This window comes from Achroia grisella, unplaced genomic scaffold (genome assembly GCF_030625045.1).
Source record: "Achroia grisella isolate CSIRO2021 unplaced genomic scaffold, CSIRO_AGI_Agris_v1 utg4142, whole genome shotgun sequence".
Classification (NCBI taxonomy): Eukaryota; Metazoa; Arthropoda; class Insecta; order Lepidoptera; family Pyralidae; genus Achroia; species Achroia grisella.
In genome coordinates this window covers 936030-953756 of record NW_026712849.1, presented here as the reverse complement: position 1 = coordinate 953756, position 17727 = coordinate 936030, and the positions used below count along the sequence as shown (strand labels likewise).

The 17727-nt window shown below is 33.3% G+C and overlaps 1 protein-coding gene across 1 annotated transcript in view; it reads right to left on the bottom strand.

The window, feature by feature from the left end:
• LOC131844841 (probable serine/threonine-protein kinase dyrk2) overlaps positions 1–15867 on the bottom strand; it is a 167045-nt gene extending 151178 nt beyond the window's left edge. Inside the window, exon 1 of the mRNA XM_059193820.1 lies at positions 15410–15867. Within this exon, the coding sequence (XP_059049803.1) occupies positions 15410–15581 (172 nt within the window). The 5' untranslated portion in view covers positions 15582–15867. The remainder of the gene's footprint in view (positions 1–15409) is intronic.
• Positions 15868–17727: the final 1860 nt, after the last annotated feature.

The following is a 17727-nucleotide window of genomic DNA, read 5'->3' as shown; positions in this document are numbered from 1 at the left end:
AGGCGTGTGCTAAACCACTACACCACCGAGGCCGTCAACTTAATTATATAATATGACTAGCTACCCACCCCGGCTTCGCACGGGTGTGCATGTATTATACATATAAACCTTTTTCGGGAATCACTCTATCTATTAAAAAAACTGCTTCAAAATCCGTTGCGTAGTTTTAAAGATTTAAGCATACATAGGGACGGACAGAATACTACAATACTAGTAATATCAAAATATATTGTCATACTAACCATAAAAAATATCAAATGCGTAAACAAAGAGAAAAACAGGTTCCACATACAGAACGTATAGTGGAATTAATAAAAATGTTTTGACATAAAAAAAACTTGATTGTTTACAAAAATCTGTATAATAATAGAACAAGGTACGTTGTGGAAACACGATAAACATATGTCATAGTCGATTTACATAATGTCCAAAGCTATTAGGTAACAACTAAATAACAGTAGTACTACGAATCCCCACAAAAACTTAGATTTAATAGATGTAAGTAGGTAATTTCAATTCTAAATCGCAACTAATATTACATCTCTCTCTCGTAACATTATTAAGACTATCCTTCTCACCCTATAAATGATTAGGGAGGCCCATTAGAATACTCAAACTGCAGATAAAACACGAGGTTGTAATTTCTAGCCCAATTTACACTCAGCCCGAATGGGCAGGGCGAGACTGTAAACACGTTTAGAGAAGTAAACTTATATTATAGAATACTAGATGTGCCCACGACTTCGTCCGCGTAAATTGTCGATATTTCCATATAAGCTTTCATTTCCCCTTTCAACCCCTTACAACCCTTTATTCGGATTAAAAAGTAGCCTATGTCCTTCCTCAGGTTCTAGACTATCTGTGTAACAAATTTGATTTAGAGACAGTCAGACAGACAGAGTTACTGTTTCATTTATAATATAAGTAAGGATTAAAGGTATTGTAAATTTAACTTAACACTATGTTTATATTTCAAGTTCGTCGCCCACAAACGTTTAAAACAATAATAAAAATGAAGCTAGTCAGCGAGGCTACGTGTATTACGTATGCGTAGGCACACGCTTCTAAACATTTGGATTAGGCCCAATTCACACTGTAGAAGATTACAGTCTATTAAATAAATAACAAAAAAAATATACCAGTTGATTTCCTGGTCAGTTCTTCTCAATTGAAGTAGCTGGCCGAACTGGACGCAGCGATAGTGTTGAAAAACAACGTGCCCAAGACGGTTAAAGATATGAATGAATAAATGATTTTGAATTTATACTAATAAATGTATCTGTCTATTAAAATCCATACCAATATCTATACATATAAATAAAATTGGAGTGTTACAAACAGGCACTCCAATTTTGAAATAAACTCAATATTGAAATAACCATTTTTTACTACATGCATATGAATATAAATATGATATATACACCAAAATAATATTTTTTACAATTTTTATCTGTCTATTTGTTTGTTCCGGCTAATCTCTGAAATATCTGTACCTATATTGACGGGACTATTTTTGGTAGGTAGCTGATGTCATAAGGAGTAACTTAGGCTAGTTTTATTTTAGAAAAATAAAGTTTAACGCGAACGAAGTCTCAAGTATAGCTAATTTAAAAAATAATTTATATAAATACATGTAAGTACCTAAAATGATAGAGAGAGAGAGAGATAATATAGAAGATAGAGAGAGAAAAATAAGATGTAGATAGACAAAAATACAATGGGAATGAGCAAGATAGAGTTTGTACAAAGTTATTGTAAATTTGAGTGTTTTGGAATAATAATAATAACATCTTCCTATAGCGTAACCTCGCCTACACTTGGCTAAGGTCCGTATGAATGAGTATAAACTTATTTTAAACTCAACAGATCTCTATGAAAATACTCGTGCCTTGTAGTTCTCAGAAATGACAGTGTATATAGTCTACCAAATCACAATACATATGTGATGGTGTTCGTGTAGGTATTATATAACGGTTACCACTTACCACCAGGTTGACAGTCAGCTCCTTTGCCATGCCAGTGGCCAATGGCCATAAAAATATTTAACAAGTTGCCAAAGGAGTTAAAACAATTAAATAAAAGCAAATTAAAAAAAGAATTGTATAATTGGTTTTTATCTAACTGCTTTTATAATATAGACGAATACTTTTCACAAATGGTGAAAAAGTGACTAATACTAATAAATTAATTAATTATAATAATATATGTATGTAATGATGAGCAATGTATAATGACAATATTTCAATTGACAATTGTCTGTTGCATGTCAGAAATGACTAAATGTGCGAACAATATAATAATATTCAAAATACCACATCCAATGTACCACATTTTATGCAATAACAATTCATTTCATTTCATTTCAGTTTAAAAAAAATAGGCAAATAAGTATGTCTGCCCATAAGTGGTTTGTCTACCATCTACCCGCTGCTCGTCAGTTTACCCATGATCATGGTGGTTGAAACACTGCCGAAATATCGGGAACTCAAGATAAATAAATCGTGGTAAGATCCCGTGAATTACTAATTATACTTATAAACTTAAAACAGTATATAACCTTAGTAAACCTAGTGAAGTTTTTTTTTTCTTATACGCTACATTAGTAAATTAAATGAGAATGACGAAACAAAATAATTTAATAAAACCAGTTTATTTAAAGGTTTGTCGATTTTACACTAATTATTGTCCCTAACTAAACTCTTTTATTTTATGACGCAAAGATATTCGTCCTCATTTGACTTTGGGACGAACTTTATCGTTGACCTTATGAGGAATTCTTAAACCATAAGTACATACAAAAAATTAAAATATTCATATATTTTATTATTTACTTATTTATTTCGGATTATGTACATCCATATTCTGTTACGGTAAACTTATAAACTATGTTAGTTAATTATAATATACTAGCTACTCACTCCGACTTCCCACGGGTGTACATATATTATATATATAAACCTTCCTCTTGAATCACTCTATATATTAAAAAAAAACCGCTTCAAAATCCGTTGCGTAGTTTTAAAGATTTAGGCATACATAGAAACGGACAGACAGCGACAGCGACTTTATTTTATACTATGTAACTATGTAATGAAAAAGATATGCTCTCAGTTCAAATATCTGTGTCCACGTCCAGAACCACTGGATTTGCGACAGTGGAACGATATCCAGTACCTCTGGACCGGACAATCTGCCATATTAGAGGTTGTTTGCTCTCCCCTGAATTCTTAACATCAGTGATGCAGTTCTTTTGCGCATTATGGCTTGAATACCATCTGTCGCGATGCTGCAAACATCTCTATACAGGAAAATTGACTCCCCTTACAAGTTGACCAGTATCATTACGAAGCCGGAAACTCTGGCTTCTTATGTTGCACTTGCTAAAACAATAGTGAATAATTTAAAAAAGATAAATAACACATATGACTATAAATGTGTAAATACATAAAATATAATATTATATAAAATAACATATATATGTATATATAAACATAAACTATTTTGTATATAAATAATGTAAATATGTATATGTGTGTCATGAATATAAATATATATAATAAACACCTAGTGAAACACGACTAGCCCTACGAAAACTTCTGCTGTATCAAATCGCAGCTGAAGTCAATATGTTAATAAAAAATAATAATGTCAGTGAAACAAATAAAATTAAAAAAAAAGTGATGCAGAACCAGCAGTCCCAGCAACATCCTAAACCCATATATATTGAACGCGAAGAGCGTGATATATCGTAGTTGGGTAGAGATTCTCTCTTTTATCTCACCCTTACAAAATAAGCTAGCGGAAATAGATGTGACTGAGAAACCTACGCAGACGAAGTTTAATAAAAGAATAGAATAAAATAGAAAATCATTTATTCAAATAAACTTACATTGAAGCACCTTTGAATAGTCATAACATTTTTTTTTTAATCTACCGCTCATTCGGAATGCTGTCTCATCACAAGAAGAACAAGCAAGAAACTTGTGTGTTGCTCTTTTAAATAATTTATTCTTACTTACAATTTAAGTTTAAGTGTGTGAATACAAAGTACCGATTAGCACTAATTCACACACTCACAATTTTATTCCATCTGTCCTACCTAAACTAATGATCTTGAATTGCAATACCATATGCTGGTGGTCAATCTATTCTCTCTAATTTGAATTTTAAAAAATGTATTTTGTAAACATGTACCAGTTCATTTGAGAAGAATAAGAGCTGAGTTCCATGTCAGTTCTTTTTAGCTCGAATTCACGGTAGATGTGTGATGATAATATATCATAAGAGTCTGTAATAGACCTAAATATTTAGTTTTTTATTGTGAGCAGAGCGAAGCGAAGTCAATCAAGTACTTATAACCTATGTTTTTTTATTGAACGCTATGTTTTTTTTAATAATCCCATTACCTATATACACGCGATAGTTCATCGCGTGTAAAACTAAGTAAGTTTTTTAAGTAAGTTTCTAACACTATACTAACACTATTATTACTAAGGTCAGGTAAGGTACTCGTAATTTATTCTGTATACCATCTGTATGTCCCAACTTTATAGGTACACGATCGCACAATATAAACGTATGGGCGTTTTGGAATGTCATCAAATGAATCTAACTTTATGTAATTTATTCACCAAGTACTTATACACTTAGATAATAAAGGTAACCCTGGACTACTCACACAGCGCCATCTAGTCCCAAGCTAAGCAGAATTTGTTATATATGTATTAGACAATTTATAAAAAACATGGATATTTTTTTTTGTAAATATATAACATGAATGAATATGTTCGAGCATAAATATAATAATTTTTTTTCAATTATGATGTCTATATATATATTTATAAAAAAATATAACTGATCCTTATAACATAATCAACAATATAACGTAATGGTTGTCAGATTTTTTGTTTTTCTTTTATTCCTGCCAATAATTTAAGTCCCGTCAAAATCGATCCATAACATCAGCCATTTCAGAGACGATCCAGCCATTTCAGAGACTAGCCGGAACATACAGACAGAAAAATTGTAAAAAATGTTATTCTGGTTATGTACCGTATTTATATTCATATGCATGTAGTAAACACGGTTATTTCAATATTACAAACAGACACTCCAATTTTATTTATATGTATAGATTATTCATAGGCGAAAAACACCATGTGGAGTCTTTAGAGAAAACCCCGGCAGGTAGTTCATTCTATAATCTAAGTGTACGCGGGAGGAAGCTCCTCTGAACCGCACTGTCCGAGACCACTTAGGTTCCAGCGTGAAGACGAATTCCCTGTTTATAGCGAGAAGTGATGTTAAAAAGTAGCCGTAGGCATCGTATCTTCAGAACGCAGTCATAAATTTTAATTTTAACAGTTATTAAATGATTTTATATAGTAATAAACACGTAAGTACATCAGATAAAGTATGTTACACAAATCTCTCACAACCTCAAATAAATATAGAAATATTACTCACAAACTACGAGGATATTACCAAATAAGAAATGCAACTGAAACCGACCCAACTAATTGCAATGCTCATATAACATTATCTGTACCACATGAGCTAAGATTACCTACACGCTATTACAACTCGTAATCTCTAAACAATACAGTCCATATTTGCATATCGGTTTACTATAAATGGTGCTACCAAAAGGTGGATCTTGATGTGCTATTATAGACTTTAAATAAAAAGAGTAAGGTTGGTATTTTGAATATTCATTGTTCATGTTTGGTAAGCTTTGCGCAATTTTGAAGTCGTGCGCGTATACCGTAACTCATATAGCCCTCAGTATAATTCAACAAAACAGAATAAGCAATTTGAAGGCACAAATGAAGTATTATCTGTACTAAATTAAATCTATACATATAAATAAAATTGTAGTGTCTGTTTGTAATATTGAAATAACCGTTTTTTACTACATTCATATGAATATAGATGCTGTAGATACACCAAAAAAACATTTTTACAATTTTTGTCTGTCTGTCTGTTTGTTCCGGCTGATATCTGAAATGGCTGGACCGATTTTGACGGGACTTTTATTGGCAGGTAGCTGATGTAATAAGAGGTAACATAGGCTATCTTAATTTTTAAAAAATGCTTGCGGGTACTTTTCCTCGTACGACACAAACATTTGTATTTATCAGTACGAAAATCTACGAATTTTTTAAATCTACATGAATATTAACTATTTACTCTCGTTACTAATGAAAGTCATATTTTGTTTTTTTTTTTTCCTATCGTCTCATCGATGGAAAATTAAGTAAAGATGTATAGATGGTTGCCTATTTATTAAACAATCACACAAGTCGTTGAAATTAGATATAGAAACAATAACATAGATGATACACTAATTTATTACATCAAAACGTAGGATATTTTTAATCCTAATCCAGGCGGACAAAAGCACGAACTAGTACTAGTAGTACTAAACTAAATTTGACAGTACAGCAATCTTTATTCGTGTAGATCTATTACAGACTCTTATAATATATTGACATATCATTTCGGAATGATTTCGACATGAGAAGAAAATCAGCTAAATCAGTAGGTATTACTTTGAAATAAATGTTGTACATGTTCACGATAAGAATTAATTCAGTTCAATTCAAATGAGTTAAATAATAAAGAACCAAAGTAAAAAGTTAATAAAGATAATCATAACTTAAAAAGACAGAAATACTAAAGCAATAATTTTATAGCACTTAAACGAAATTAGCTTGTAGCTGAACGTGACCTATATTACAATGATATCAGAAACGCAACTTGTCATAATATAATTAAACACAATACAACACCAGTAATCAGATATCGAAATATTGAAAAGCACAAAAGAGCGCGACTGGCATTAACAATAAGCGTGTTTGTATAAAAATCCGTCAAAGGCCAACGAGAATCCATGCGCGCGCGCACCTTATTGTTCTGGAGAGGAAACGCCGTTTCCATTGTGGTGAATTGCGAGCCCATGTTTGGACAGGAAGAGGCTGCTCCGCTCAGTTGATATAAAGACTGTTTGTGTATGTAAATTTTATGTTCACCATAAATTTACTTTTCTTTTTATTTAAAAATAAATATTGTTTACGCCGTGTGTTCAGTATTTATTAACCACTTCATTATCAGAAAACAAGCTTTTTCATCTCATGTTTATTATTAATTAGCTACCCATCTCATCTTCGGACGAAGAAGAAGATTTATATATATAATACATGAAGAACCTTCATGTATTATACATATAAATCTTCTTCTTGAATCAATCAATATTACTAAAAACTGCATTAAAATCCGTTGCGTTGTTTAAAAGATCTAAGCGAATAGACAGCAAAAGCGTCTTCATTTTATACTATGCAAAGATTTTCTTGAGCAAAATTTTGTAATCCAGAAAGGCTATAAATAAAAATGTTAATATAGAAGTGGTGTGACTTGCTGGCATTAGAAATTAATGTACATTTATCATTAATGCCACATTATCTTACTAGGTCATTTAGCAAATTTACTTCTTCAAAGAGCGATATTTTGAAATACTACCATCTATAGAAAATTCTGTATTTTAAACTGACTAATTTGGCTACCAAATTGAGGTACTCAAATCTAAATCTAAAACTAAAACATGACTTTGTTGATACGCAATAGTTTAATGTGTCAACTTTAACATGAGTTAGTTTAATATATTGCTGTATCAAAATTTATTTATAAAATGTAAAGGAAGTTAGTCTGGAAGAGATTGCTTAGCAATAGACCGCCTTTTGTATCATCAATGTATATTTTGTATTTAAATTGTTTTTTTTTGTTGTGTAATTTTTGTATTGTGGTGCAATAAAGCGTATAAATAAAATAAATGTATATTAGGATATGAAAGTACGTTACAATGATACCCGAAATAAATCGTCAGTAATTATTGAGCAACACAACCTTCCAGATACAAAAGACTAAGTAATAAATTTGACGGACGCAACAAAATGTTAACATATCGAAACTCTTAATCAAGGGAACCCAAAAAAATAGGAGAATGTTGTAACACATAGAAAAGCGTTAAAATCTATACATGTCAAACCTGTGGAGGTCATTTTTCCTAAAGTAATAGTACATACCAACAATGGTTTATTGATTGGACAAAATGCTTACAACATTCCACTAATAAATCATTGATGGGCAGTGATATTTTAAATAGCACAAGGATTATATGCAACCTTCCAAATAAAGGGTAAAAACTACATTTAAAAAATCTTTTAACCGTAACAAATTAAAACGTTCAAAAATAACTGAACGAAAACATATTCCAGTGAGATGAACAATGATTTTCATTGTTCGATGACCACAAAACCTCAAAGCGAGACTAATGGGATTGTTACGAAATACCCAGATAGCTATACGTAAGTACGGCACCACAAAGAAATTGTATGCTCGCTGGACGTAAGCGACTGTCGTGTGTGAAATTTTATTTAAAACAGCTCTTTGTTTCCGCTATGCGGATTTAGAATTCCTGCAAATGTATTAGAGCATTACCACGCATCTCTCCGTCTGAGGAGACTTCAGAAAGTCATCTACGTATACTTACTGTCTCAAAACTAGGATTTCCTACATGTGCAACATACATTTTTTAGGACAATACGCTTGATACTGTTACAAATTATTTTCCATCAAAGGCTCGTTCATTATCCATTGCTCGGTAATTTGGAAATGTAGAACATGTGTTTAGTACTATTCCGTGAGCAAAAACATCATAATCTTCACACGATTTTGTCTAAAAACCAATGATTTCTTGCCAAGTGAAAATTGAAACCTTTAGCAATCTAGGTCAAATTACAACTTTGTTTATTATTGAATTAGCTATTAGGTACATATTTTTCCTTGAACTTTGCTAAGGTAGCCATGCAGTATTCGTTAATAAATTTTCTAGTAGGTAATAAACGTTTACAGGTCAATTCTAGAAAAGGTTAAACAACAACTACAAATGCATTCAAGATATCTATGTTTAACTCATTGAGCAATCATTTGAAGTAACGGGAGTAGATATTCCAAATATAGTTTATAGATTTTACAAACTAATTTATAAGGTCATGGAGACTCTAAAAGTAATGAAGTAGTAAGTCAATCTAATGCATTGAATGTTTGTGATCCTAATAGCGAAATTGAACAAAACAATACTAATCCATCAGCTAATTAGTGCCGTTCTTACAACACAGTTAAGAAAGCGGTCGTGAGTGTGGCCAGACATGTAACAGTTAAACAGTAGGAAGTAGGTACTTAGTGACAAGTTGGTATGTATTCCTCGTGGCGTACAGGTTGGTGCATTACTTTAACTATCGTCAATTGTAATGGAAATACGCCTTTCGCAGGCAGCGGTGTTACGCAAGCGAGGCGTGCGTTGTGCGGTTCAAAGAAGGTCGATATTTCCTATTTACAAGCGAGTTGAAAGCGTGGAAATAATTTAATTGAAAAGTCTGAACGAATAGTCCGAAAAATAAAATACCTCTAAAGGAATTTAATAGCGACGTGTGTGCTCCATATGTCCGGTCGTATAGTACAAACGCTTATGCATAGATGGACAAACAGTTTGAGGGCTTTTTCACAATTATGTCACATTGACCCTACTTGAGTAATCTGGCTAAATCCGCTAAAAGCTATTTATATTCACATGATTTGTGTCAAATGAACTGAGCTAATGAAATATTAATTGACTGAGACTTTTAATTATGCATTTTTATGCATATTTAACGCAGAAGATATAGTAGTATTGCATGTATTACAATTAAATGTGCTACTGGAACAACTAGGGGTTATCCATAAGTACCTACTGCTACAGAAATTTCATGATTTTTTGACCCCTCTCAGGTAATTGTCATAATAATTATATGATAATCTCTTAGAACAATTCACACAGCGCCATCTAGTCTCAATCTAAACAGAGTTAGTGTTATAAGTACTAGACAAGAGATATATATACATAGATGCATTCTTTTATAAATTCATAATTAATATATATAGACAACATCCAGACCAATACTAATTGTACTGTGGGAGGAATCGAACTTGCGACCACCGGAAGTAAGACGGTGCTTAACCGCTTGTCCACCGAGGACATCATACAACGTCACACTTTGTAGACTAAGAGATTTCAACAATAAATTAAAATGTTTACAAGTCAATTGTGTTTTTCCAAAGATTATATAGAGGAAAGTTTTTTTTTGGTTCGTAACGAATAAACTCAAAAATACTATAAAAAAATCTTCACATATCTTTTTGCAAATTGGTCTGTAGAAGACTACATCATAAATATTATAGGTTCTATTGTAATATAAGAAATGCGTTTAATTCAGTGAAGCTAACGTTCTGTAAAACCTACACCCGGGTCACAAATCCCGGAAAATGGTTGGAGTTGTTCTTTGCCACACGATGGACCCAGCACCCGCACTGTGAATCCATTGGCTGCTATGAAGCCCGTCTTGAAGATCATAAATGTTATCGGTTCTATTGTAATATAACAAAATGCGGTTAATCCAATGATGCAAACGTTCCATAAAACTTACACCAGGGTTATAAATCCCGGAGAATGCTCGGAGTTTTATTCTCAGTCACGCGATGGACCCGGCACCCGCACGGTGAATCCATTGGATGCTATGAAGCACGTCTCGAAGATCATAAATATTATTGGTTCTATTGTAATATAACAAAATGTGGTTAATTAAGTGATGCAAACGTTCTATAAAACTTACACCCGGGTTATAAATCCCGGAGAATGCTCGGAGTTTTATTCTCAATCACGCGATGGACCCGGCACCCGCACGGTGAATCCATTGGCTGCTATGAAGCCCGTCTTGAAGATCATAAATGTTATCGGTTCTATTGTAATATAACAAAATGTGGTTAATTAAGTGATGCAAACGTTCTATAAAACTTACACCCGGGTTATAAATCCCGGAGAATGCTCGGAGTTTTATTCTCAGTCACGCGATGGACCCGGCACCCGCACGGTGAATCCATTGACAAATCCCAGGAAATAGTAGAGGTTTCCCTCTCTATCACACGTTGGACCATGGAATGCTAAGGAGCACAGTGACTCCATGGCTTTCTTTTAAATATGCAGATAATGAGCTTAGAACTTGCGTATTAGAATCTTGTAATCAATCATTAAGTAACTATTTCTAGAAATTCATTGAATAAATTACTTAATCACACATAGGCGAAGCTGTTTCCACGAATTGTTTATTTGAGTTGTAAGTTATAGTTGCGTAGACGTTACAAATGATTTAATGAAGCAACCAGTTGGCCCTTAGAGACGTAAAAGGCCTTACGAATATGAATATGTTTATGTAGTAGGTACACAATACGACAATATTGTTTTTGTATATATAAAAAAACGTGATTGATTGCAATGAACATTTCACATGCTTTGTAATAAGTTACTAGCTGTGCCCGCGACTTCGTTCGCAAGGAATTGAGGACGAATGAGGAATTAACATTAACAATTAACAGAGTAATCGTCTATCATGGTATGGACATGTAATGCGTAGGAACGAGGATAATATTTTAAGAAAGGTGTTACATATGAATGTGGACGGTTATAAGGGCAGAGGAAGGCCGAAAAAAAGATGGATGGACTGTGTGAAAGATGATATGGTAAGTAAATAACGCGATGACTGCGAACAGGGACGAATGGAAGCGAAAAACATATTACGACGACCACAAATAAATGGGATAAGGAAGAAGCAGATGATGAGGAATTAACATTTCAACCCCTATTTTATTTTACCCGCTTAAGGGTAAAATTCGTACAAACCTTGAATGTCATATTGATAGTCAAAAGCTTAGAAAATACGTTTCAAGCTTTTAGCTTTAATAATGTCGATAGAACGTTTCATCTCCCCTTACAACCCGTTACAACCCTTTCTTCGCATTAAAAAGTAGCCTATGGCCTTTCTCAGGGTCTAGACTATCTGTATACCAAATTTTATTTAAATCGGTGCAGCAGTTTTGGCGTGACAGCGAGACAGACAGACAGACAGAGTTAATTTCGCATTTATAATATTAGTAAGGATAACGTATATAATATGTATATATGAGGTTTGAAGCAGTTTAGCACACCGCTTTACTTCCGATAGTCGCGGCTTCGATTCCTCACATCCCCAATATGTATTCATGAGTATGATTGTTTGTATCGGTCTGGGTGTTCACTATGTATATTATGTATGTATTTACAAAAAAAAAGCTATTTATTTCTAAGTTGTCTACCCATAACACAAGCTCTGCTTATATCTACCCAAGTTAAGCTAGCTAAAGCTTGTATTATGGGTAACTGATACAAAAACATAGATATATTTTTTTGTAAATACATAAATATTATATTTAAAAAACACCCAATCATACTCATGAATACAAATTTGTTTGTGCCAAGTGCGGAATCGAATCCACGACCATCGGAACTAAGGCGGTGCTAAACCACTATACCACCGAGGCCGTCTAATCTATGCATAGCCTCTATATTACAAATATAAAAATACTTTATCTGATAACAAACAATGTATATTTTACATAACATTTCAATTGGCAAACTTGTAATATTGTTATGAAAATGGATTTAACAACAATTGTAATAAAATATTATGTAACAATGCTTAAATTCTTATTATTTTAAAACACAACACATTTATTGATAACTAGCTTTTACCGGCGGCTTCGCTCGCGTTAATTTATCCGCTTAGGGATGGAATTTATGAAAATCCTTTCTTAGGGAATGCCTACGTCATAGTAGCTCTATGCAAAGTTAAGCCCGATCGGTTTAAAATTGACAAAGTTTCATACAAACTTTCATCCCCTATTTTATCCCCTTGGGGGTAGAATTAATCAAAATCCTTTCTTAGCGGATACCTACGTCATAACATCTACCTGCATGCCAAATTTCAGCTCGATCCGTCCAGTGGTTTGGGCTGTGCGTTGATAGATCACTATGTCAGTCACCTTTGAGTTATATATATATAGATTTGAAACGACTGTTATTTCACTTCGCAATATTTTTTTTGTAGATTTTTAGGTAGTTATATACGTATACTACAATATGATTATTTACAAACCAATTATCATATTTATATAAACAAAATATACATATATATATATATATGTATTGAACTCATAAATCATTCATATGATATTGAAATTGATATTCATAATGTCAAAACAAAAACACCCATTGATGTTATTTCATACGACACCATATAACTTGTAAAGGCGGTATTACATTATCAAATACTAGGTGACCCGCGCAAAATGGTCTGCATTACTCAATTTACATTATATCTTTTTTATTTATAGCCTATGTGTTATTCTGATGTATATATATTACTGTAGTTTCATTAAAATCCGGTCAGTAGTTTTTACGTGAAAGAGTAACAAACATCCATACTTACAAACTTACGCATTTATAATATTATATATATTATTAAAATTAAGATTTGTTATTTAGTATAGGTACGATGGGATCGTCATTATCACATATTGTGTACAAAAATCCCAAACCAAAAATGATGGGAGAATAAATGATTAATTGTTTAACCAGTTGGTTATATATTCAATATTTTTTCTATTTGAGTATTTAATTGAATTAGTGCTAATTGGTGGTTTGTATTCATACACTTGAACTTAAAAATGTAAAGTAATAATAAAGTTATTCAAAAGAGCAACACGCAAGTTTCTTGCTCGTTCTTCTTGTGATGAGACAGCTTTCCGAATGAGCGGTAGATTAAAAAAATGTAATGACTATTTTTATTGATAATGTAAGACCCTCCTAAATATCTATACTTTGATAACAAATAAATAATGGCATTGGCAGACGATCTGACATATGAATAACCCAATCTGCTACATTACCGTGTTATGTAGCCCACTAAGTGTGGAGGCTGAGTTTTTGCTACGTCTTTTGTTTGTTCTTTAATACACGTTCGATTTGCGTATTGTTTAATGTTAACCGACTGCTGACGTAAGTTGGGTTATGTTTTGTTAGTACATACGTTTACAATTTATATAGAATTAATAAGGAATATGATACAAATAAAGATTAAGGAGATTGGTAGTTTTATTACTCGATTTCGTGATTACAAATGTGCCCAAAAATCTTTATGTGTCTATTTATATATAAAAAAAAAGAAATGAGTTGAGTTTCGTGCCAGTTCTTCTCGACTGAATCTGTATGCTATGAATGTATGAAATGTATGAATTGGTAGGGAAAAAATATTAATACACAAAAATTGCCTAAAATGTCCAGAATAAATTTTTGATTTCGTATTTCTGTATTCGTCTAAAGTTATGGATAACAAATAAAATTAATTCGAGTTACTGGAGTAGAGTTACCTCTGCCACTTCGATTCAAATATTCCTTTCATACTTCACTCCTCTAGTTATACATATCGAAATCTAAATATATATATATATATATAACTCAAAGGTGACTGACGTATTGATCTATCAACGCACAGCCCAAACCACTGGACGGATCGGGCTGAAATTTGGCATGCAGGTAGATGTTATGACGTAGGCATCCGCTAAGAAAGGATTTTGATTAATTCTACCCCCAAGGGGATAAAATAGGGGATGAAAGTTTGTATGAAACTTTGTCAATTTCAAACCGATCGGGCTGAGACTTTGCATGCATAAAGCTACTATGATGTAGGCATCCCCTAAGAAAGGATTTTAATTCCAACCCTAAGAGGATAAATTAACACGAGCGAAGCCGCGGGAAAAAGCTAGTATATGTATATATTTGATGCCCATATTGATAACGTGATCCTGCGTTTTGTGGAAAATCTTACAAAAAAGGTAACAGCGAAGGACGGAAGAAGGATGAAAAGATATTATCTATGTATGAATGATATAATCGCAAGATAACAAGGTTTTCTTTCATTCAATCCGAATAGCAAACAAGGTGAAGAAGTGTATATAATAAGTCTGTAAAAGACCTACATGAATAAATATATTTTGATTTGATTTAGAATGCCACTGCGCCACAAATGTTTAATACAAATTAAAGATAGATATAAAAATATTTGTGCTAAAATATATTCTGTGTACCAGTCGTAAACTTTGCTCATAAATGCTGACCTTTCGGTCTAGTAATGGTAAGTTTATTATTTACCTATTTAAAGATTTCCGAATAGGACTCTACCTTTATTATACATAAATACCGTCAGTAGGGGGAAGGGATTGTTAGTAATGGGGACTAGACTAGTAGGCTACATTGCTGGAAATCTAACATGTTAGGTCGACCTCCACGCGGTCTCTCTTGGAAAGCATCGTGATTTATTCCTAGTTACTTTACCCCGATGGGCTAACTGAGCTGATTTCATCCTATTATTAATTAATGTCCTACCAGCATATACTGTTAATGCAAGCGAATGCAACACTCCATATATACTAATAAAAAACTTACCTGGCAGAACCCCGCTTTTAACATCCTTCTTTGCGTCACTTTGGTCATCATTCACCACAATTCCATCCGACTCCTGAATCTCCGTCGAATCCTCACACTTCACAGGCACGGCCAATAACAACGCGCATACACACACAAACGTAATCCTATTAAAGACCCGCATTGTAAACATTATAAATCAAAAGTACATAGCCATCTTGGTACAAATAAAACACCAGTGTATCGCAACCTAACAGTCACATTTTCGCCGATTGCAACTGGCTAACGCGTTTCATTCAATGACATACGTGTGCATACATATCAACATTGTTTTGGATACTTGCACGTTCACTAAACACATACACAGGAACAACAAACAAACACTTCTTAAAGTCGAATAGATGTAAGGCAGTTAAAGATTTATTAAATGGAACGGAACGTTTTCGAATCGGATTCAAATTTGAATTTCGAACACAACACGAGCGCCACTCACGAGCGACAGCGAAGGTACTGGCGCGCGATTGGTGGGAGAATCCGATTTCGCCCCCACTGCGCGCGCGCAGGCTTCTATGGAAGTTATTGGAAACCGGCATAACTGTAGCCGTTTCCAATGCAGATAAGAGATATGTTATCAGAGAACACAACCGTTACATATTAATTGCAGCGTGATAGAACTGTTATGGGTGAAATGATCATTAGCGTTTAGACGTAAGCTAACTGCCCTTCTAATGGAAAATGGTAATCTTCACCTATACATATACATGAACATCAATAGGCTTCGGTGATGTGGTTTAGCACACCACCTTAGTGATGGTGTGGGTTCGATTCCTCGCACGGTACAATAATTTATATTCATAAATATGATATTTTTTTTATAGATGATAATGTAATGGTGCGCCCGCCTGCACTAACGGTTTACGTTGGCGGGGCACCAGTGGAGGATGATAAGATGATCATGAGGTCAGGTCAGTTAGCCCATCGTGGCAAAATCACCAGGAATTTATCACGATGGTTTCCAGGGGAACCGCGTGGAGGTCCTGACATGGTACATTGTTAGTAATAAGGTCATGAGTCCACATTACTGACAATCTCCTTCCCCCTATATGATAGTTTTTTTTTAAAGGATGATATTGGAATTGTGCACCCGCCTGCGCTATCGGTTTACGCTGGCGGGGCACCAGTGGTATACGCTGGCGGAACACCAATGGAGGATGATAAGATGTGTATCAGGTCAGGTCAGTTATATATATACCTAAATATAAATTTTAATTTATAAAAATTTATAATTTATATAAATTGTAAACAGTATTTATGCCAATTGTGGCAAATTCACCAGGAATTTAAAATGATGGTTTCCAACGAAAAAACCAACTGATAATATCAATCTCAAAGCTTCTCTCAGATGTTGATTATTGGTGGTCGATATGAGACGAGGACATACCTCACACTCTAAGTACACTTTTACTAATGGAGTATCATTCCACATTACTAATCCCCCCCCTCATATATTGCTCAGAGATCAGCACAAATAATCATTCAGAATTCTTTCTACAGTCACAAAAAAAACGAAGTACATTTTCAAAATGTATATTTGAATAATTTAATAAATAAAATGACAGCAAACACTTTTTTTTATTAGATACAATCCTTATTAATAGAGCGCGTAAATTGTGTGTGTAACATGGTCTTGCGCGATGGGAGAAGATAAGATGGTTATATTTTAGATACAGAATAAATATTATTAAATATATATATTAGAATAATTTAATAAATCTTTATATATTAAATTATTCTAATAGTAACAGTTATTCTAATAGTAATCATCAGTCAACACGATTTTTTTATGCGTTACAATTCCTTGTTGTAACAGCTCATCGTTTTTGTGTGTGATTCTCATTTTACAAGGGGAGAAGTGGCATTTAAGGAAATACTAAATAAATTATATTAATTAAAATTAAATTGTATTTTGTAAGTTTATAAATATTTCTCTGTATTCCGTACGAGTTGACACTGCATGACGCACTAATCGTACTTACTTTTTAAACAGTCTTATTGCTCTGGATACCTGTGATACTTACTTCAAATATTAAATTATTTTTATTCAGCTTTACAATACTTTAAAACAATTAACTTTTACGTTAATCTATTCAAAATATCATGTAAATTAATATCTGACAAGTTATTTCAAATGATCCTCTTTTTCCTGACTTTTTTATGACCCCTATGGTCAAATGAGCTTGCGGCTCACCTGATGGTAAGTGATTACCGCCGCTCATGAGCAGCTGCAACACCAGGGGACCTCAGCAGTACGCCCGGGTAATGAGCACATACTCGAGGCA